General features: G+C 48.7%; 2 protein-coding genes across 3 annotated transcripts in view; one reads left to right on the forward strand and one right to left on the reverse strand.

The window, feature by feature from the left end:
- Positions 1 to 22,761, forward strand: part of EMP2 (epithelial membrane protein 2) — a 594,685-nt gene that overhangs the window by 370,484 nt on the left and 201,440 nt on the right. The window lies entirely within an intron of this gene.
- ATF7IP2 (activating transcription factor 7 interacting protein 2) overlaps positions 1 to 22,761 on the reverse strand; it is a 564,057-nt gene that overhangs the window by 145,970 nt on the left and 395,326 nt on the right. For both annotated transcript variants that reach the window (XM_082260703.1, XM_082260702.1), the window contains one exon: positions 7,935 to 7,990. In XM_082260703.1, coding sequence (XP_082116829.1) covers positions 7,935 to 7,990 — 56 coding nt within the window. The remainder of the gene's footprint in view (positions 1 to 7,934; positions 7,991 to 22,761) is intronic.

A 22,761-nucleotide genomic window follows, 5' to 3' on the forward strand; every position in this document is an offset into this window, starting at 1 on the left:
TGCTGCATCTGTCAATGGACTTCAGAGGAAAAAAATAAGATTTTTGTAACATTTTACTGTAAAACATTTTTTTTCGGATGTCCATCGACAGACGCAGCCTCATCTCCATGAGCTGAGTGGGTTTGTGCTCCTCCCATCAGAAGTAGTCTAGGCAGAAATATTTGAATACACACGGCCAGGGGGCTGTCCCTCCAGGCATAAACCCCCACTGAACAACCCAGAACATCAGTTCAATTTAAAAGCAGCAACGACAACTTAACCAACCCCAAACAGAGGGGCAGGTGCTGCGTTTCCTGATGGACATCTGAGAAAAAGATTTTACTGTAAGATCGTATAAAAATCTAATTTTCAATATCGCCCATCGACAGACGCAGCCTCATTTCCATGAGCTGAGTGGGACGTCCCAAAGCAGTATATGCATGACAGGTGGGAAAACGCAACCAGACAGTAACGTCAACTCCAAAAAGCTAAACGTAGCCAACCAGGCAACATGGAGCTCAACCAAACAACAGGAGCTAACCCAGATAAAAGACTCCGAAGAGAAGTACAAACAAACATTCTCTTATGAAACAGCAGCCTGCAAAACCTTGCGGCCAAAAGAGGCATCCGAAGAAGCAAATAAATACACTTTGTAAAATTTGGTAAAGGTGTGCACAGACGACCAAGTCCCTGCGTTACAAACTTGTACAACAGAGGGCTGATGGCGAAAAGCCCAAGAAGTACTCAGCGCTCTAGTAGAATGCGCCTTCACAGGGAAAGGAGGAACCTGACCCTTAAAAAAGCCTGAACAACCGTCTGCCTGATCCATCTCAAAACCTGGCCCTTGATAGTGCCCAACACTAAGCGCTGCTCAACCCATTTTTGTAAAAAGGCCAAAACCCTAGCTATAGAAAACGAGCGAGGGTGCAACTGCAGCCAGGCCGTTAAAGCCAGCGATCATAAAGCAGGATGGAAGATCAGTCTTTGATATAGTAGATCTTCCCGCAAAGGAAGACGCCATGGAGGATCCACAACCATTTTTACCAGCTCTGCGTACCAAGACCGCCGAGGCCAGTCTGGTGCCACCAGAACGACCAGAATGCCTTCCATCGCAACCCTGCGAAGAGACCGTGGCAGGAGAACGAGCGGAGGGAAGGCAAAGATCAAGCGATACTGACTCCAAGGAGCCACCAGAGCGCCTGTGGCGTCGGCCAGAGGATCCAGAGACCTGGCCACAAACCTCTGAACTTTCCTGTTGAGGCGAGACGCAAACAGATCCACGTCCGGAGACCCCCACCGGACACTGGAGATGAAACACCTCCGGATGCAGGGACCACTTCCCTTGATCCGACACCTTACGACTCAGGTAATCTGCTTGCCAATTCTCCACACCCGGGATGTGGACTACGGAAAGAGCCAGAACTTTGTGTTACGCCCATACTAGAATCTCGGCCACCTCATTGGCCGCCAGGGCACTCCTGGTGCCCCCTTAATGATCGATGTAAGCCACGGCCGTGTCATTGTCCGACTGGATCCAAACCAGCATGTCCAGTGAAGGGGGCAGAGCTTGATCGCTCTCAGCTCCAGAATATTGATCGGCAAAGGAAGACTCTTCCGGCGCCCAAGTCCCCTGAGCACAGAGCTTCCCCAACATTCCACCCCAGGCTGATGTCCGTGGTGATCAACGTCCATAACATTGGCAGGAAGGTCTTGCAATGGCACAGGACAGGTGACTGGATCCACCAAGAGAGCCGACTCCGTGAGATGGCTTAACCAAATCTTCTGGTCCAATGGCTGAGGATCTATGTTTCATTGTGACAGAATCTCTCTTTGCAGCTGTCTCGTGTGAGACTGAGCAAACGGGACTGCTTCGAAAGTCGAGATCATCAGACCCAGGGCCCCTTATGCAAGCCCGCAAGGAGGACTGATCGGCCTCCATCAGCAATCACCCCAGATAGGTGACCCGAACAGACTGAGTCAGGGCAGATTTTGTGACAATGATCGTCCACCCGAAGTCCTGAAGGGTCCGAATTGTGATGGAGAGGTTTTTTTTTTCCAGCAGATCCGAATGGAAAACTGCTCGCAACAGGCGATCGTCCAGATACCCCACAATGGAGATACCTCGTAGACGCAGCAAGGCCAGCACAGGGGCTAGGACCTTGGTAAAAACTCTGGGAGCCGAGGCGAGACCAAAGGGTAACGCCATGAATTTAAAGTGTTCCTGTGCCACCGCATAGCGGACGAATCGCTGATGTCCCTCGAATGTAGGGACGTGGAGATACGCATCTTTGAGATCAATGGAAGCCAGAAAATCCCCCTGAATCAAAGATGCCACCATCGACTGAATGGACTCCATTCGGAATTTCTGCACCCGCACAAAGCAGTTCAGAGCCGTCAAGGATTGGACCCACCCTGCCCTTGTTTCTGGGCACGGTGAACAGGTTAGAATAGAAACCTTGAGAACGTTCCTGTTGGGGAACTGGCACAATCACCCCTTGAGCCAGGAGATCTCGCACAGCCTCCCGCAGATCATTCAAACGCTCCGGAAACAGGTGAAGATTTGACTGAAAGAACCTGTCCCCTGGCCGGGACCAAAATTTGATCTTGTACCCAGAAAAAAACAGTTTGCGAACCCATTCGTCTTGAATGAAGTCCAGGGTTCCTGAAAGAAGCGAAGATGACCCCCAACCCTAAGACGGGTGAGGGCGCCCCCCTTCATGCTGAAGAGGACTTGTCTGCAGCACCGGACTGACCGACCTTGGACTTGCCCCAGGGTTTCTTAGCACCTCCAGAAGTTCTGAAGGGCTTACCTTTTTCTTGCACCCCGGAGGCACGAAAAAAACGTTTATGAGCAGAAAAGGAGGGATCCCACTTAGGACGGGGTGTCTGACCCTTGGAGGATTGAGGAAGAAGAGTACTCTTCCCGCCAGTCAGGCCCTTGATCAACTCATCCAATGAGTCGCCAAACAACCTGTCTCCCAGAAAGGGGAGATCAGCTAAGGCTTTTTTAGAAGCTTAGACAGCCAACAAGATCTAAACCATACCATGCGTCTTAAAACAATGCCCATGGCCGAGACCCTGGCCACCAGGGGAGCCGAGACCCTGGCCAGCAGGGGGGCCACATCCATAGACGCATCACACAGGAACACCAGAGCCTGGATCACCTGGTCCAACAGTTCCAACTCTCCCGGAGGAACAGTCTCGGGTCCAAAGACTCCCGCAAACCCCTAATCCATTCAGTCACCATCTGTGAGACTAGCACAGAAACAAAAAACAGTTTCAAAATGGAACCTGCCAGCACGTGAAGATGGCAGGAAAGGGATTTCACACGCTTGTCCACTGGATCCGTAAAAACTGTGGAATCCTCCACAGGCACAAGAGTAGATTTGTTTTATCTGGAAACAGGATGGTCCACTTTAGGTGGCACCGTCCAAAGGTTGGAAACCTTTTCAACAAAAGGATACCAGCGTTTAAAGCATTTTGGCACCACTAACACATGCTTCTGGGAGCCAAAAGCCACCCGCGTCCCTGCTGGCGTGGGCTCATCAACCAATTTTAAAGTATCCCGCACTGAAATAATAATGGCTTTTACCAAAGCACGTTCCAGCGCTGCAGCTGAAGACGACGGGTCATCTTCACCATCGGACTGCAAAGACAGCGACCTCCTCAGGAAGGGGAGCATGTGGGGCAACCACATCAGCCTCTGAATCAGAGGACACCTCCAAAGATGGAGAAGGCAGCGGCCGTTTACGGCTATCAACCTTTTTCATGACTAAATCAACTTAGTCGCCAGGCTTTCCAGGGCAGCTGAAATTGCGGCCAGCGACTGTGATCCGGACTGTCCGTGAGTCGCACAGAGTGGGTCTGAGGGTGAAATTCCAGTTTGGGACTCCATAGTGCAATTTGCTTTAAGAACGCAGATCATGGTATCCACCACCGATAGCAGCAGTCTGCAGGGAGCCCATTTAAACCAAACTGAAAGCAGAAAGTGCAAGGATATGCCCGCAGGGACCCTCGTTTTTTTACCACCTCAGACAAAAAGCCTCCTGAATCTTCCACAGCATTGAGAGAGAAGCAGGAAGTGACCTCGGCTTAGCAGCAGAAAATGACCACACAGGAGGTGATGTCGCCTGATAGGGATACACTGCCAAGTATAGCACTAGGGCTACTACAAAATAGGAAGCTGCAGGAAAAATGTCTGCCCCATACAAATCTATGGGGAAAAAATGTCATTGCCCACACCTAAGATAGCGGCGCCCATGGCACACCATGCGGCTAGGGACCGACACATGAAGGCCTCAGGAACTACAACAGGGACCAGCAAACCCAAGGTACCATATGACCTGCCTGAGCACTCCAGACACACAGCACCTGCAGGGACAGGGAGAGGGAAGACACACAGACCAGGGGAATCTCTTGGGAGGCACAATCCTATTATTCCCAGGGGAGGGCCCACATCCCCCTAAAGCCAGCAGGGGCAAGGGGAGGGCACAGTTACTTACCATACCATGGACCCGTAGTGCTCTGCTCCGGGCAGACTGCCTCCCACCCAAAGTGGGGGTGCTGCCAGCCATGGGATACACTGTAACGCAGGGTGTTCCAGGGCATTGTGTCCCGGTGAGGCCTCCGGGCAAGGGGGCACCATCGTGGCTAAGCCTAGGCCGGAACTATAACCTGCTCATGCTCGTAGGCCAGACTGGGGGGACCATAAGGATCTAGATCATCCAGTAAGAAGCCCCAGCCGGCATCGTTGCTTGTAGATCACCAGGAAATTCTTCCCTGAACACTAGCTAGCAAGTGAGTAAAGAGAAAGAAAATATTCTGAAAAGAATAAAAAAACTAAGACCGGAGTCCCAGCAGGAAACTCCTTCTCTAGGCAGAAAACAAACCGACGTGCTGGGTTGTGCAGTGGGGGTTTATGTCTGGAGGGACAGCCCCCTGAGTGTGTGTATTCAAATTTTCCTGCCTAGAATACTCCTGATAGGAGGAGCATAAACCCACTCAGCTCATGGAGATGAGGCTGTGTCTGTCAATGGACGATAGAGAAAGATTTTATGGTAAGATCTTACAAAAATCTTGTTTTCTCTATCGTCCATTGACAGAGGCAGCCTTCATCTTCATTAGCTGAATGGGACGTCCACAAAGCAGTGTAGGCATGAGGGGTGGGAAGAACGCAACCAGAAAGTAACGTAAACTGAAAAGGCTAAACGTAGCCCACTGGGAAACATGAAGCTCAACCAAACAGGAGCTCACCCAGGTTAAAAGACCCCTAAGAGAGACAAAAAACTTCAGAAACAGCAGCCTGCAAATCCTTGCGGCCAAAAGAGGCATCCTGAAGATGCCAATAAATCCACCTCGTATAATTTTGTAAAGATGTGCACAGACGACCAAGTCGCTGCCTTATAAACTTGTACAACAGAGGCCTGGTGGCGAAAAGCCCAAGAGGCACTCAGCGCTCTAGTCGAATGCCCGTTCACAGGGAAAGGAGGACCCTGGCCCTTGAGTGAATAAGCCTGTACAAACATCTGCCTGATCCACCTCAAAATGATCGCAGCAGACGCGGCCAAACCTTTGCGAGGACCATCCATAAGGACAAAGAGAGAGTCCAATTTTTTTAAAGGACTTATCACCAGAACCACATCCAAAGAGTGCAAGGAAAATTCTTTGGGATGCTTAGGCTTAGGACATAAGGCAACACAATGTGTTCATTAAGATGAAAATCCGACACCACCTTTGGTTCTCTGACCTAATCGCTAAAGAGGGAGAACTCTTTATCCCTGTGGACCACCAAATAAGGTGAACGACAGGACAGTGCCGCTAACTCAGACACTCTGTGAGCAGAAGTAATAGCTACTAGGAAGGCAACCTTCTGCGACAAGGAAAGCAGAGAAATCTCCCTAATATTCTCAAAAGGAGGCTTTTGAAGAACAGACAAAACCAGATTGAGATCCAACTGAGATCTCCTCGGAGGAGCCAGATGACGCACCTCCTGAATAAAAGTGAATCAAGCTATTAGTAGCCAGCAGACATTGGAAATAAATAGCCAAGGCGGACACCTGACCCCTGATAGTGCCCAACGCCAGGTGCTGCTCAACCCCTTTTTGTAAAAAGGCCAAAACCCTAGCTATAGAAAACAAGCGAGGGTGGAGCTGCAGTGATTCACACCATGAAATGTACGATTTACCCGTATGATGATAGATCTTTCTAGAGGTCGACTTCCTGGCCTTCAAGAGGGTAGGAATTAGTCAGAAAAGCCTCTATCCCTCAACACCATGCTTTCAACAGCCAAGCCATTAAAGCCAGTGACCGTAAAGCAAGCAGGATGGAAGATCGGTCCCTGAGACAGCAGATCAGCAGAGGAAGTCTCCATGGAGGATCTACAACCAATTTTACCAGGTCTGCGTACAAAGACAGCCGAGGCCAGTCTGGTGCCACCAGAACGACCGGAATGCCTTCCACCGCCACCCTGCGAAGAAACCTTGGCATGAGTTTGAGCGGAGGGAAGCGTCCCGAGACCTGGCCACAAACCTCTGGACTTTTCTGTTGAGGCGAAATGCAAACAGATCCACCTCCGGAGTCCCCTACCGGGCACACAGGAGGTGAAACACCTCCGGGCAGACCTCCTCCCACCCGAAGTGGGGGGTACTGCCAGCCAAGGTGTATGCTGGGACTCAGGGCGTTCCAGGGCGTCGGGTCTCGGCGAGGCATCTGCACACAGGCTTGTACCCATTCGGAAAGGGGCACCGTCGTGGCGAAGCCTAGTGCGGGACTATAACCTGCTCACGCTCGTATGCCAGGCTGGGGGGACCATAAGGATCTAGATTATCCAGTGCGAAACCCCAGCTGTCATTGCTTGCAGATCACCAGGAGGATCCCCCTGAACACTAGCTAGCAAAGTGAGTAAAGAGAAATAAAACAAAATATTCTGAAAAGAATGAAAAAAAAAAACTGAGAACGAAGTCCCAGCAGGAAACCTAGGTCCTACTCCTTCTCTAGGCAGAAACAAAACTGGTTTGCTGAGCAGAGGGTTTGTGGGTTATGCCTGTGGGGACAGCCCCATGGGCGTGTACATTTAAATTTTTCCTGCTTAGACTACTCCTTCAGGGGGCAGCATAACCCATTCAGCCTTCATGAAGATGGAGGCTGCGTCCGTCACTGGATGATAGAGAAACACCTTTGATCCTGCCATGAAGGCCATTGGACAGACACTGTTATGTGACAAATGTCTCTCAAATATTCTCCAGTGTTGTCATCCTGTTAACGTACTCTTCCTGGTTGGTGCCAACAAGTCCCCCTGTGGTGTGCTGATACACACTGAGCAGGAGTGGTCCACCATTATCAGGAAGTTAGTCCAGAGCAATGACGTGCAGCCAACACTGTTCATGCTGACAGAAAGTATCTGAAAAAATCCAGAGATTGGCCAAAAATAAAATAAAAAGTAAAAGTAGTTTAAATAAACAGACAAGTGTTTATGATACACAGCACTACAGCAAAATATGTTGAAAAATTCTAAAATAATTGTCAGACATGCAGTATTTATTTATTTTTTGGAGAGGGTTTCTCATGCGACACGATTACATTATTGCCGGCATTAAATACTCATGTGACCCTAACCTTAGCAACATTTTAAAATCCCACCTCACTAGCAAACTTTAAAGATGCTTGGAAAACATGTACTGTATGAGGCATGTCTATAAAGTCTATAATCATTCAGTTAAATCCCACTGGTGCATGAGTTTTAAAAGTTAGTTATTGATTCATTTGCAGTGAATGTCACATTTGGCAGTTTATGAACACATTCCCCTTTTTATGATGACCAGTTTGGATCTACCACTCCACTTTGCTAAAACTAGAAGGCTACTCAATTAGATTCAGGAAATTAGTACATTTTTTTAAATGCTTATTCCTGAACGCTTCATATGAAAAAGTAAATAAGTCACTCAATTTAGAGATACCTGAATGGTCCACTTTTTTTGAAGGATTCCTTTGTTGTTCAGTTTGTCCTTGATCACTGGAAAACATATAGTGGCTCACTGTAATTAGATCTTCCATTGCAAATAAAGACAATAGTACTTTTGAATTACTACAAATTATTTTTATTTTTTTCTAATATACCTTTAGTCAGAAAATACATTTTTGCAGGTATAACTGTAAAACATTAAAAAGAAGTACCTATACCATTTAAAATCCAGTAATACACAGTCTCAGCCTGCTCTGCACATGCTCAGTTACGCTCTTTTTTCAGCACTTGGGAATTTGTGGAGGCTGACACCTTTAAAGCGGAATTAAACCCTGCTATCCTTTACAGCCAAGGAAGGACTTCTGTTTGATCTTCAACTGCCTTAGTGTCATGACAACTGCCATTTGATGGTTTGACAGTTTGGTTAAGGAAACAAGCAAATGTGACAGTTAGCAATTTCAGCAACCCAGGAATGTAACTGTTTTAAAACCATTAAATTGATTAATTTAGTTCTGTTATATGATTTACTCAGGTGCTCTGAGCTTTAGCAAAATGGCAGACGACAGCATTAACAAACAGGAGAAATGCTGGAGACAATTTACAGCACACACTAATTTTGGTAGCACAATTATTATGTGGAATGTATGTTCCTTGCTTGAGAACATTTTTATCAAGCTGTTATGGGTAAAGTTCCCCTTTAAGAGTTCATCAATGGGGTCACAAGGAGTTCTGGGACATAGGGGTTAGGTTGTCACCTAAAGGAAAATTCTATAATGTCAGCTAAAAACAGTTAGCCAGTAGGGTGCAGGGTGGACAATACTGCAAGCTAAATGCTAACAAGCCCACAAAGCAACCAGGAAAAAACTGGGGTTGCTTCCAGCTCAAACAGCTGCCTGAATGACCTTACAGGCAAAATTGCTATCAGCTAAGGCCAGAACATCAACCCGGTATAAAATTCAGAATCTTGAAACTCAAATATATCCATGATGCTAAAAGGCCCAAGAGGCCATTGCTGATTTAACAGAGTGTGAAGGTAGAAATGTATCCTTAGGCAGATAGGCTTGATTGATAAGCTATATACAGCTGCAAGAAAAAGTATATGAACCCTTTGGAATGATATGGATTTCTGCATCTAAGTCACAACAATAGACAATCACAGTCTGCTTAAACGAATAACACACAAAGAATGAAATGTTGCCATGTTTTTATTGAACACACCATGTAAACATTCACAGTGCAGGTGGAAAAAGTATGTGAACCCCTAGACTAATGACATCTCCAAGAGCTAATTGGAGTGACATCTCAGCAAACTGGAGTCCAATCAATGAGATGAGATTGGAGGTGTTGGTTACAGCTGCCCTGCCCTATAAAAAACACACCAATTCTGGGTTTGCTTTTCACAAGAAGCATTGCCTGATGTGAATGATGCCTCGCACAAAAGAGCTCTCAGAAGACCTATGATTAAGAATTGTTGACTTGCATAAAGCTGGAAAGGGTTATAAAAGTATCTCCAAAAGCCTTGCTGTTCATCAGTCCATGGTAAGACAAATTGTCTATAAATGGAGAAAGTTCAGCACTGATGCTACTCTCCCTAGGAGTGGCCGTCCTGTAAAGATGACTGCAAGAGCACAGCGCAGACTGCTCAATGAGGTGAAGAAGAATCCTCGAGTGTCAGCTAAAGACTTACAAAAGTCACTGACAAATGCCAACATCCCTGTTAGCGAATCTACAATACAGAAAACACTAAACAAGAATGGATTTCATGGGAGGATAGATACCACAGAGGAAGCCACTGCTGTCCAAACAAAACATTACTGCACGTTTACAGTTTGCCCCAAACCCCCTGGATGTTCCACAGCAGTACTGGCAAAATATTCTGTGGGCAGATGAAACCAAAGTTGAGTTGTTTGGAAGAAACAACGCTATGTGTGGCGAAAAAGAGGCACAGAACACCAACATCAAAACCTCATCCCAATTGTGAAGTATGGCGGTGGGGGCATCATGGTTTGGGGCTGTTTTGCTGCGTCAGAACCTGGACGGATTGCTATCAACGAAGAAAAAATGAATTCCCAAGTCTATCAAGACATTTTGCAGGAGAACTTAAAGCGGACTTACACCCAAAAATGGAATTTCCGCTTTAGGTATTCTAACCCCCTGACATGCCACATTTGGCATGTCATTTTTTTTGGGGGGGGGGGGGGTGGGCACCTAGTTTTGACAGGTACCCGCTCCCACTTCCGCTCGGAGCGCCGCGGCGCCCTGAACGTTAGTTCTCCTCTCCCTGCAATCTTCTGGGACACGTCAGAGGTCCCAGAAGATTGCCGGCCAATCAAGACGCGCATGCGCAGTGGGTACCCGGCTGTGAAGCCGCAAACTGTCACAGCCGGGTGCCCACAGCAGTGATGCCGGCGCCGAGGGAGAGGATCAAGGCTTCGGGCGGCCGCATTGCTGGACCGTTGGACAGGTGAGTGAAATGGCTGGAACTCCGCTTTAAGGCCATCTGTCTACCAGCTCAACAGAAGATGGGTGTTGCAACAGGACAATGACCCAAGGCATAGAAGTAAATCAACAGCAGAATGGCTTAAACAGAAGAAAACACGCCTTCTGAAGTGGCCCAGTCAGAGTCCTGACCTCAACCCGATTGAGATGCTGTGGCATGACCTCAAGAAAGTGATTCACACCAGACATCCCAAGAATATTGCTGAACTGAAACAGTTCTGTTGAGAGGAATGCTCAAGAATTACTCCTGACCGTTGTGCACGTCTGATCTGCAACTACAGGAAACGTTTGGATGAAGTTCTTGCTGCCAAAGGAGGTTCAACCAGTTATTAAATCCAAGGGTTCACATACTTTTTCCACCTGCACTGTGAATGTTTACATGGTGTGTTAAATAAAAACATGGCAACATTTCATTCTTTGTGTGTTATTAGTTTAAGCAGACTGTGATTGTCTATTGTTGTGACTTAGATGATGATCAGATCACATTTTATGACCAATTTGCGATCTTTGCGCAGCTGTTATCAAATTTTCAGGAAAAAATACACTTACATAACTCTTAGTGCAAACCTCAAAACATATGACATTTTTGCAGTAAAGTATAAAAGATGATGTTGTGTCGAGTAAATAGATACCAAACATGTTAATCATCTAATAAGCCAATCATGTAATATGGCTCTAGAATGATCTCTCATACTTTGCATCACACGTGAGGAATCACTACAAATAGCAATCACTATTTACATATGATCTACGTGTACATTTGTATGTTCGCACAGGGATGCTGTTGATTTTATTTAAATGTATTTTTCTTTTTACTATTTTTTTCCCTCCCATTTAAACAATATTGCTATCACAAGAGTGTGAACAAACCTCATGATAGCTGTGGACAGTGACAGGGACAAAATGTGTACAGAACGCCCCAAAGAAACAGAATTTCCTGCTTGTATGATTGGCTTCCCAATTTTCCTAGAAGTCTGCCTAAGATGAAATGCAGATTTCAGGCATTCCTTGCAACAACAAAAAAAGGTAATTTTTGGAGATACTCACAATAGGAAAATGTTTAAAGGGAAGCAGGCCCAGCAGCTTTCCTCAGGTGCACAACAGGTTGATAATTATGAAACCACTCCCATTAGACTCACTTTTCAACATGGATACAAACACACAGAGATTTCTTCAGAATAACAAAATGTAGAAATCTGCAACAAGTTTGTTAAAATCCTTACAATGTACATAGATCACCCAGGGAGGAGTGTTTTTTTTCTCAACAGAAGTGGAGTTACGCTTTAAAGCGGTAGTATACCGCTTTTTGACACTTTTACCTACAGGTAAGCCTATAATAAGGCTTACATGTAGGTACAATTAATATCTCCTAAACAGCCACGGTTTAGGAGATATTTGCAGTGCATGCCGCCGCTCACGCGAGCAGCGCATGCGCTCTGAAGGTCCGGGGGGACCTTCAGTTTTACTTGCCGGGAGCTTGCCGGAAAATCACTCCAATCACAGCGCCGGAGCCGCTGAGGGATCATGGCAGCGCCCGCAGCAATGTCCGGGGGTCCGTGTCGGGGCTTCGTTCTAAGGTAAGTAAAACATAATGAGCTAGTATGCGATGCAGCTCATTATGCCTTTGTCTTGCAGGTTTTTTTTTTAATTTTTGGGTTTACAACCGCTTTAAGTCAAAGACACACAAATCTCTAGACAATGTATAGATGGGATATCCAAACGAAAACCAACCAGTGTATTACTGGGATTATTATTAATACACAGCGCTGTCACCTCATATACTCACTGTTTCCACTAAAGAATTCAAACCTCTGGATTTTTGACTTACCGTAAAATCCATTTCTCGGATGTTCATTGACGGACACAGCTTCTGGTATTCATAATCATTGGGTTATACTGCCTCCTACAGGAAAAGAACATTAGGCAGAAAAAAAAATTCTGGCTACACCCATGAACAGTCCCAGGGGGTATACTCCCTCTCTCTGCTATAGCCACTCAGTTTTGTAACCAGCAGTGTTAGGAGAATAAATGCCGCAGAGGGGTGGGTGCTGTGTCCATTAATGAACATCAGAGAAAACTGGACTTTGACTTACCTAAAATCCTTTTCTCTTAAGCTCATTGACAGATGCAGACTTCTTGATCGATATCAGTAGGGTTATACTGCCCCCTACATGAGTAGGACACTAGGCATGAAAAAAATTCTGGCTACGCTTATGGGCAGTCCCAGGGGATATACCCTCTCACTTCCTGCTATAGGATGCCAGTTTTGTATCAAAGCAGTGTCAAAGATATCATACCAACCCAACTCAAAAATAGAGGGGTGGGTACTGAGTCTGTCAATGAGCTTAAGAGAAAAGTATTTTACGGTAAGTCAAAAATCCAGTTTTCTCTGTCGCTCATTGACAGACGCAGACTTCTTGATTGATAACAGCAGGGATGTCCCAAATCAGTGCCATAAATGAGGGGTGGGACAGCAGAAACAAATCCACAAGGCTAAGCATAGCCAACCAGGCAACAAAGGACTCATCGAAACAAGATGAGACCCACCTGAGAAACAGAAACCCTCAAGGAAGACCAAGGGCCCCCTTAAACAGCAGCCCGCAAAACTTTGCGGCCAAAAGAGGCATCCGCAGATGCCAGTTTATCAACTTTATAAAACTTAGTAAAAGTGGGAACAGACGACCAGGTAGCCGCCTCGCCAACCTGAAGTACAGAAGCCGGATGGCGAAAAAACCCAGGAAGCACTAAGCGCCCGAGCAGAATGCACCTTAACAGGGAAAGGAGGAACCTGACCCTTACCGAATAATCCTGTACCACCGTCTGCCTGACCCATCTTGAAACAGTAGCAGCAGACGCAGGCAACCCTTTCCCAGGGCCATCCTTGAGTACAAAAAAAGGAATCTGACTTGCGAAAAGAGGTAATAGTTGGCAGGTACACCCAGATTGCCCGAACCACAACCAAAGCATGCAATGCAATTTTTCGGATGTGTAGGCTGAGGACACAAAGAGGCAAACAAGACGTCTTCATGCAAGTGAAAACCGGAAACCACCTTCGGACAGAACCTATGAACCATCAGATAGGAAGAATGACAGGACAACGCCGCCAGTACCGACACCCTGGGCGCAGAAGTAATAGCCACAAAGAAAGGCCACCTTCTGGGACAAGGTAAGCAGGGGAATCCCCTGAAAATTTGCAGAGGGAGGGTTCTGAAGAACTGACAGCACCAAATTAGGGTCCCAAGGTGGTAACGGAGGTCACACCGGAGGTACCAGGTGTCGCGCCCCCTGGATGAAGTACGCAAAAGGGAAAAGGTGGCCAATAGCCTTAGGAAGAATATTGCCAAGGCTGAGACATGACCCCCGATATACTGAAGGCCAACTTTTGAACAACACCCCGTGGGAAAAAAATCAAACAATTGAGCCACCGAGCAAGGGCTTGGGGGAACCCCAACAGACGCACACCATGCAATATAGGACTTCCTCAGTGTGAGCAGAGTAGGAATGACTGAAGCAGACAATCCCCTTTTCTTCAGCACCGGGTTATAAACAGCCAAGCAATCAAAGCCAGCGACTGTAAAACAGGATGGAAGATTGGTCCCTGACAGTAGATCCTCCCTGAGAGGAAGTCCCCAGGGAGCGCCTGCGACTAGCCCAACCAGGTCGGCGTACCAAGCCCAACGAGGCTAGTCTGAAACCACAAGAATGACCTGAATCCCTTTCCCCTCTATCCCGCAAAGAAGTCTCAGTACTAACCTGAGAGGAGGAAAGGCATACAGCAGCTGATACAGACACCACGGGGCCACCTGCGCGTCAGTGGCGTCTACCCGAGAATCCCGGGAGTGGGCCACAACCCGCTGTACATTACTGTTGATCTGGGACGCCAACAGATTCTAAGGTCCGTCGGCTGAGGAAATCCGCCAGTCACTTTCCCACTTCTGAAATGGGAACAGCGGAGGAAGCTAGGACAAAGCATTCCGCCCATCAGAGGATGCCGGCCACTTCCAAGGCGGCAGGGGCACTATGGTACCCCCTCAGCGATTGACAGAAGCCACAGCCGTGGCATTGTCCGATTGAGAGTGCACTGGACAATCCCGAAGACGTTCGGTCCAGCGAAAGAGGCAAGCCTGATCGCTCTCAGTTCCAGTACAGGAAGAGGCCAACCTGGATACTTCCAAGGACCAAACTCCCTGAGCAGAACATCCCCCGAGAACCCCTCCCCTCCCGGATAGACTGACATCTGTGGTGACAATAGACCAATAAATCGAAAAGGAAGGACTTCCCTGGAATGAGCATCAGGGACTGAAGCCACCATATCAGTGACTTCCCGGGCACCGGGCTCAGCTGAATCTGATTGTCCAGGGAAAAGTGATTATTGTTCCATTTGAGAAGGGTATCCTTCTGGAGGATTCTCGTGTGGAATGAGCACAAGGGACCGCCTCGAAGGACGACACCATCAGTCCCAGAACTTACATACAGGTCCGAAGGGACGACCAGTTGCTGGACAGCAACAGTTGATCACAGTCCGGAGCTCGTGGAGTGAGTCCGAAGGAAGAAACACCCTGGCTAAGGGCGAGGCCAAGTCAGGCCAGTCTCCCAGACCAACAGCCCCCGCTGTCACAACAGTGCCAGAACTAGAGCCAAACACCTATGTGAAGACCCGAGGAGCAGAAGTGAGACCAAAGGGTAACGCCACAAATAGATAATGGTCCACTCCCACTGCAAAGCGCAGAAAAGGTTGGTGTCCTGCGCATAGTGGATGTGACACAAAACAATTCAGCTCCTTAAGTCCAGGATTGGACGCACCTTGTCCTCCTTCCTGAATACTGTAAACAGGTGTGAAAAAAACCTCAGAAAGGAACTGGAACTATTACTCCCTGTTGTACCAGGTCCCGTACTGCCCTCAAGAGAGCCAGTAAGCGATTTGGTGACAGCCTCACAGTGGAAGCAAAGAACCTTACCGGTGGGACAGAGCGAAACTCGATCTAGTACCCCGACCGCATGACCTCTTGAACCCATCTGTCTTAAAATCCAGGAGAGCCAAAGGTCCGGAAACCGGCAAAGACATCCCCCCACCCCAGATATGGGTGGGGGCGCACCTTCTGGCCGAAGTGGCCTTGTACCCAGGTCTGGAGAGATTTGATTTCTGTTGTCCAGACCAGGGTCACTTGGAACCCCCCCCCCCCCGAGGGAGCCTTGAAGGACTTCACCTCATCGACTGACCCTGAGGGATGAAAGAACTCCCTGTGTGCTGAAAAGGAGGGTCCTCGTCAGCGACGGGGGTCCTCGCACCTGGAAGCCTACGGGAGAAAGGTACTCTTACCCCCAGTGAGACATTTGATAAAGTCAGCCAAGGTAGCCCAAAACAGGCGATCCCCGGAGGGTAAGATCAGTTAAGCTTTCTTCCAAGTCTGATCCGCAGACCAACACCTCAGCCACAACATGCGCCAGAGGACGATTGCCCAAAATGACAAACAGCCCAGCATGGGAGCAGTGTCCAATGCGGCAGCACAAACAATTGCAGACCTTACACCAGTTGGTCCTGCAGCTCCGAAACAGCAAGGGGGAGTTGTCTCCCCTCCAGGTCACGGTGTAGTAGCATAGCCCATTCAGCCATTGTTTGCAAAACCAGGACACCCAGAAATAGTGCGGTACACAGATTCCGCCCTCCGATCCACCGGATCCTTACAGGATGGGGGAACCTCCACCAGGATCATAGTAGCTTCATTCAGTCTGCAGACCGGCGGATCCACCGTAATAAAGGACCCTGCAAAATGATAGCACCTAGTATCCACTCAGGCATCCCAGGGGAACGTTTTGGATGGTCCCAATGTTTTTTGAGAATATTGGCAAAGTACGCAGGAAAAGGAAAACCCTTTGCCGCTCTGGAAGGCTGCGTCCTCCAATTTAACAGTATCACGCACAGACACTAACAGCGTGTCCACCAGCGCCTAGTCTTGCGAGATAGCGAAGGCAGAAAGGTCATCCTCACTATCAGAGGAGACAGGGCGCGAGCAGTAGACCCGACAGCGCGACCTGTGTCAGAAGCGACTGATTCAGAACCAGATTCTGAGGCATCAGATGAGGCCGGGGTAGGCAGAGGGCGTTTATTAGCACCTCGCCCATTAAAGGCCACCTTTAACCTGGGGCAATTCCAAGACCACCGAAAGTGCATCTATAGCAAGCCGGGAGCCCTGTGGCCACCTTGAGGGGGCCAGGTGGGGACACATGTTCAGCAGGGTCCATGTTACACCAGGGGAACCGGTTAGCAAAGGAGAAAAAAAATTTTTTTTTTCTTTTTTAAATCGTCCTGCCGTGCTATAGCGCCCCCAAGTGGTCAGGCAGCGCACACTAGAGACCCCCCGCAGCAGAGAGAGAGAGAGACCCCCAAGGCTCACCAACCCACAGCCAGATGCACCAGAAGGCCCAGTGTGTCTCCGCAGCACGTATCAGTAGCGATCCTCTTCCAAAGGAAGGTCTGGGGAGGGGCTCCACCCACATACACACCTCCAGGAACTCCCATACAGTGAAACTCATGCACTGAAATACGAGCCGGGTGTACCAAGATGGCCGCCGCCATGCAGCGCATATGTAGGCTACAAGAAACCGGTGGCCCGCGGAGCTAAAGGGCCCCCCCCCGTGCCTACCCACAGATTGATCGGCAGATGGCCTGGAAAAAAACAGGTAGCAACCCCCCCCCACGATCTTTTTTGGCCGTCACCGGCGGCGCACCCCCCCTCCCCCCATCTGCAGCCTGTATCCCAGATTCAGCCCCCTGAAGTCACATCCCAACAACCCCAGTAGTGAGGGGGATGGGGTGGGTGGCAGGGGCAGATAGGCAGGGGTGCGTCACAGGACAGAAGGGAACCCAGGAATGTGAGGGTCCAGCCATCCCAGGGAGGGGCCCCGCGTCCACCCCAAAACCCGTCAGGAGGAGAGGGGGAACATTTTACTCACAATACCGGAACAGGTGGGCGCCAACTCCTGACAAAACCCCTCTCCACCGAGGTGGGGGGGGGGGGCTGTCGGCCAAAGAGGACGCTGCAGCTCAGGCTCAGACCAGCCGTAGGCGACCTGGCGAGACGTTTAACTCGCGGGCCAGTCCCCGTCCAATGGGACTGTGTCGCGGCCGACCCAGTGCGGTGCTAGGGCCTGCATGCGCTAATTGGCTGGCTGGGGTGACCACTGGATCTCAATATCCAGCCCGTCACCCAGATCCAGCATAATTGCTTGTAAATCTCACAGGAACAATCCAGAGAAAAAAAAACTAGCTAAAAAAAATCTAAAAAAGCTTGCCAGGACCAGAGATCCCAGCAAGGAACTTCCCCTGGCACTGCCCATAGGCGTAGCCAGAACTTTTTTTCTGCCTAGTGTCCTACTCCTGTAGGGGGCAGTATAACCCTACTGATATCAATCAAGAAGTCTGCGTCTGTCAATGAGCGACAGAGAAATGGATTTTACTGTAAGTCAAAAATCCTATTTTCTCTTTCATTCAACGACGAACACAGCTCCTGGTATTCATAACCATTGGGACATCCTAAAGCAGTGTTAAACATGAGGGGTGGGAACAACCAAAAAATTTCCAAGGCTAAACATTGGCCATCCGGGAAACAGGGGATATACCAAACAACCGGAGCCCACCTGAAAAAAAAAAAAACACCCTCAAAGAGGATCAGGTCCTCTTAAAAAGCAGCCAGCAAAACCTTGCGGCCAAAGGAAGCATCTGCAGATGCCAACACATCCACTTCATAAAACGTTGTAAAAGTGTGCACCGAAGACCAGGTGGTCGACTTGCAAACTTGCCTCACGGATGCCCGAGGACTGGTTACCTGACTCAGCCGCATCTGATATTCCAGAGACTGGGGAGTCTTGTCCCATTTAGTCAGACCCTCCATTTGTAGGGACTTCGTATGGAACTGTGCAAACAGAACCGCCTCAAAAGGGACGACCATCTGTTGGACAGCAGGGGATGAATTTAAGCCTTTAATTTCTGGAGTTTGTCCAGAGGAAGGAGCACTCTAGCCAAGTCCGAGTCCAGAGTCAGGCCCTGATAGTCTAGCTTCGTGGACAGAACCAGAGCAGACTTCTGAAAGTTCAGAATCCAGCCGAATTCCCGCAGAGTCTGGATTGTAAACTCCAGGTTGTCGCAGAAGGAGATCGTCCAAGTAGCCCAGTACCGCGATCTCCCGTTGGCGTAGCAAGGCTAGCGCCAGGGCTAACACTTTTGTGAAGACCCGAGGAGCAGGGGCAAGACCAAAGGGTAACGACACAAACTGATAATGCTTCTCTCCCTCAGAAAAGTGGAGAAAAATGGATTTTTGTAAAATCTTACCGTAAAATCCTTTTCTCTTAGCTCATTGACAGACGTAGTCCTCGGTGATACACCACCTTCGGGTTATGTTGCCTCCACAGGAGCAGGACTAGACAGGAAATTAAAAAAGCTCTGGCCACACCCTAGGGGCAGTCCCAGAGGGTATATCCTCTCTCTCTCTGCCTCAGCAAATCAGTTATGTGAAAAAGCAGTCTTTAGAGATTTTAACCCAACCCAACTCAAAAAACAGAGGGGCGGGGACTACGTCGGTCAATGAGCTAAGAGAAAAGGATTTTACGGTAAGATTTTACAAAAATCCATTTTTCTCTAGCGCTCATTGACAGACGTAGTCCTCGGTGATACACCACCTTCGGGACGTCCCAGAGCAGTATCACAAATGAGGGGTGGGAAAATGAAATCAAATCCCAATCTAGAAGGCCCAACCGGTGCCAACTAGAAGTTTACAATGCTAATCCTTAATGATGAGACTCAACAAAAAAGAGGAAAAAAAAATTTTTTTTTCAAACAGAAAAAAACCCTTGAGGTAGACCACCGGTCTCCTCAAATTGCGGCCTGCAAAACCTTGCGGCCAAATGAGGCATCCGCCGATGCCGTCACATCAATTTTATAGAATTTTGTAAAGGTATGTACCGACGACCAGGTGGCCGCCTTACATACCTGGACCACTGACGCCTGATGGCGAAAGGCCCAGGAAGTACTGAGCGCTCGAGTGGAGTGCGCCCTAACAGGGAACGGAGGACTCTGACCCTTAATAGAATAAGCCTGTACCACCGTCTGTCTAATCCATTTGGCAATGGTCGCGGCAGATGCAGGCAAACCCTTTCTGGGGCCATCCGTGATCACAAAAAGTGAATCCGTCTTAGGGAATGATTCCGTAGATTTCAGGTATACCCTGATTGCCCGAACCACATCTAAGGAATGCAACGCATGTTCCCGATGATGCTTGGGCTGAGGACACAAGGAAGGTAGTACAATATCTTCATTCAGATGAAAATCTGAAACCACCTTAGGAAGAAAAGATGGCTTAGGATGAAGTACTACCTTATCCCTATGAATCACTAGGTATGGGGACTGGCATGATAATGCAGCCAGTTCTGACACCCTGCGAGCAGAAGTAATAGCCACCAAGAAGGCCACCTTCTGGGATAAAGTAAGCAAGGGAATCTCCCTGATGTTTTCAAAGGGAGGTTTCTGTAGAACCGACAAAACCAAATTAAGATCCCAGGGCGGTAAGGGCGCGCGGACTGGAGGAGCCAGGTGCCGCACCCCCTGGATGAAATTCCGCACCAAGGACTTGGTAGCTAAAGGTTTCTGAAAGAAGATTGCTAATGCTGAAACTTGACCCTTGATGGTGCTCAAGGCTAGCTTCTGCTCAACCCCTTGTTGCAAAAAGGCCAATATTCGAGTCACCGAATAGGTACGTGGAGGAAATCCTAAAGATTCGCACCACGCAATATAAGTCTTCCATGTGTGATAATAGACCTTGCTGGAAGTCGCTTTCCTTGCTTTAATAAGGGTAGGAATGACTGATGTGGACAAACCTCTGTCCTTCAGTACTTGGGTCTCAATGGCCAGGCCATTAAACCCAGCGACTGTAAAGCATGATGGTAAATTGGTCCTTGAGACCACAGACACTCCCTGAGACGAAGTTCCCACGGAACGTCTGCGACTAGCATGTCCAAGTCGGCCAGGCCGGCTCGAGGAGGCCAGCCTAGAATTTCTAGGACCACTGGCGCTGATAGAATCTGAACCAGGCGTCCCTAGAGGTATCTGGCCCCGACCACCCGAGAAAGTCTGGTCGTTTTCTGTTCCCACACATTTATCAGATACCTGATTGTTATCAGGAAGGGTGATCTTTTCTGGTTGAACCTCAGGGACCGAAGTCACCCGACTAGAGGCTACTTGGCCTATCTGGTCAACCAGATCCGATTCCTGTGAGGTATAGGGACTAATCTTAGGAAAAGGTAAAGGAAAAGATCTATTCAGGGAACGGTAACTACCGCTTCCTGTAGTACTTAAATGTTGGAAGGGAAGAATCGCACCGGTAGTAGTGGTTGAAGCTCGATCTAATGTCCTGAATACCGGTGAAAACGTCCCCCCACCCTGAAACCGGGTGGGGGCGCACCTTCAGGCTGTGTACTCCTTTGCTTCGGGTTTGGCTGGGTTGGTCCTCTGCTTGTCCGACCAGCCCTTCTTGAACCCTCCTGGAGGAGTCTTGCCTTTCCCGCTAGTACCAGCCGGGCGCCCTTTATGGGCGGTAAAGAAAGGTCCTCGCTTGTTGCGAGGTCCCTTAGCTTTAGCAGCCTGTGGCAAAAAAGTGCTCTTGCCCCCAGTGGCATCCTTAATGATTTCATCTAGGTTGGCCCCAAATAGACGATTCCCCTGAAAAGGGAGATTTGTCAAGGTCTTCTTGGAACCTAGGTCAGCTGACCAGCATTTTAACCACAGCACACGTCTGAGGATCACCGCTGACATAGATGCATGCCCTAATAAGGGAGTAGTGTCCAAGGCTGCGTCACAGATAAACTGTAGCCCTTGTATAATCTGTTCCATCAAATCAGATGTCTCCTGGGGAATATCTTTTCCCCTAAGGTCTTGGCGTACCATTTTCGCCCATTCCGTAAGTGTCTGGGAAACTAGACCAATAACAATTACTGGTCTAAATGCTGACCCTATCAGAGAGAAGATGGTGCAGGACTCTGCTTCCATCTTTCGATCCACCGGATCCTTAAAGGACGAAGTGTCCTCCACTGGGATAACCGTGGCTTTATTCAGCCTGGAAATAGGTGGATCCACCACTGGTGGTACCGTCCATTTCTTAATGATGGATTCCTCAAACGGATAGCGTCTAGCAATACGCTTGGAAATAGTAAAGGTACGTTTAGAATGCTCCCATTCTCCTTTAATCTGATTACCGAAACATTTGGGTACAGGAAACACCTTCACCGTTTTGATGGGCTTATTAGTACCAAAAGGAATCTCTGTTTCAGTTGCCTCTGCCGGTAAAGCCTCAAGTTTTAACGTTTCCTGCACTGCCACAACTAGTGCGTCCACCAATGCTTCTTCCTGAATTATAGCAGGAGAAGAAGCGTCCTCCTCACTGTCTGAGGGGGCTTTACCTGGGATAACAGCCCTTGCAGAGGAACCTGCAACTGCAGTGACCATCTCTGAATCTGAGTCAGAGGTGTCAGATAGTATAGGGGTAGGCGGGGGTCGCTTCCTTGACCCCCGTCCCTGACAGGCCGCCTCCACCCGAGCCACCATAGACTCCAAAATTGCTGTAAATGACTCTACACTCTGTGCATCGGCGGGTCCCGTGGCCCCCTCGAGGGAAACAGGTGGGGGAATATGTGTGGCAGGGTCCATGATAATTCCAGTCACTTCCTGGATAATATAATTCAAAAATAAAAAACTTTTTTTTTTTTTTTTTTTTCAGACCCCCAGCGCCACAAAAAACCCCTTAGTGTTACCTGCTAGGGATCCCTATCGATCGAGAGAGAGAGAGAGAGATAGACCCCCAGGCTCACCACTTGATGCTCAGAGTTTAACTGCAACAGGTTACAGCGCTGTCTTGACAAACAGGAAGTCTTTTGGCTGGCTGCCCAGGAAGAAAGGAGGCGGCTCCGCCCCTCTGCACGCCTTCCAGCGCCTCCCCTAGCTCCACGAGGTGTTTGGATCACCTCAAACATGGCCGCCCCCATGCTGGAGACACGAGGCTACGCCAAAATGGCGGCTCGTGCGATCCAGCAAAAAAAATGGCGCGGCCTGTACTGAATAGCGGTGTGCTGCAGGGCACCGAACACTCTCTCTGCATGGGGATTTGGCGTGGTTGGCGGTACCGGCCCTGGCGGACCGCATGGCCATTCGGGAGGCCTGCTATTAGCTGGAGATCTGATTAGGAAGGCAGTCTACATGTCCGTGGCTTCTGACTGGTAGGTAGCTTATTCTTATCACCGTAAGATTCCCAGAATGCCACAGATTACAATCTTTTTAA

The sequence above is a fragment of the Pelophylax lessonae genome (genome assembly GCF_965119305.1).
Source record: "Pelophylax lessonae genome assembly, chromosome: 6".
Classification (NCBI taxonomy): domain Eukaryota; kingdom Metazoa; phylum Chordata; class Amphibia; order Anura; family Ranidae; genus Pelophylax; species Pelophylax lessonae.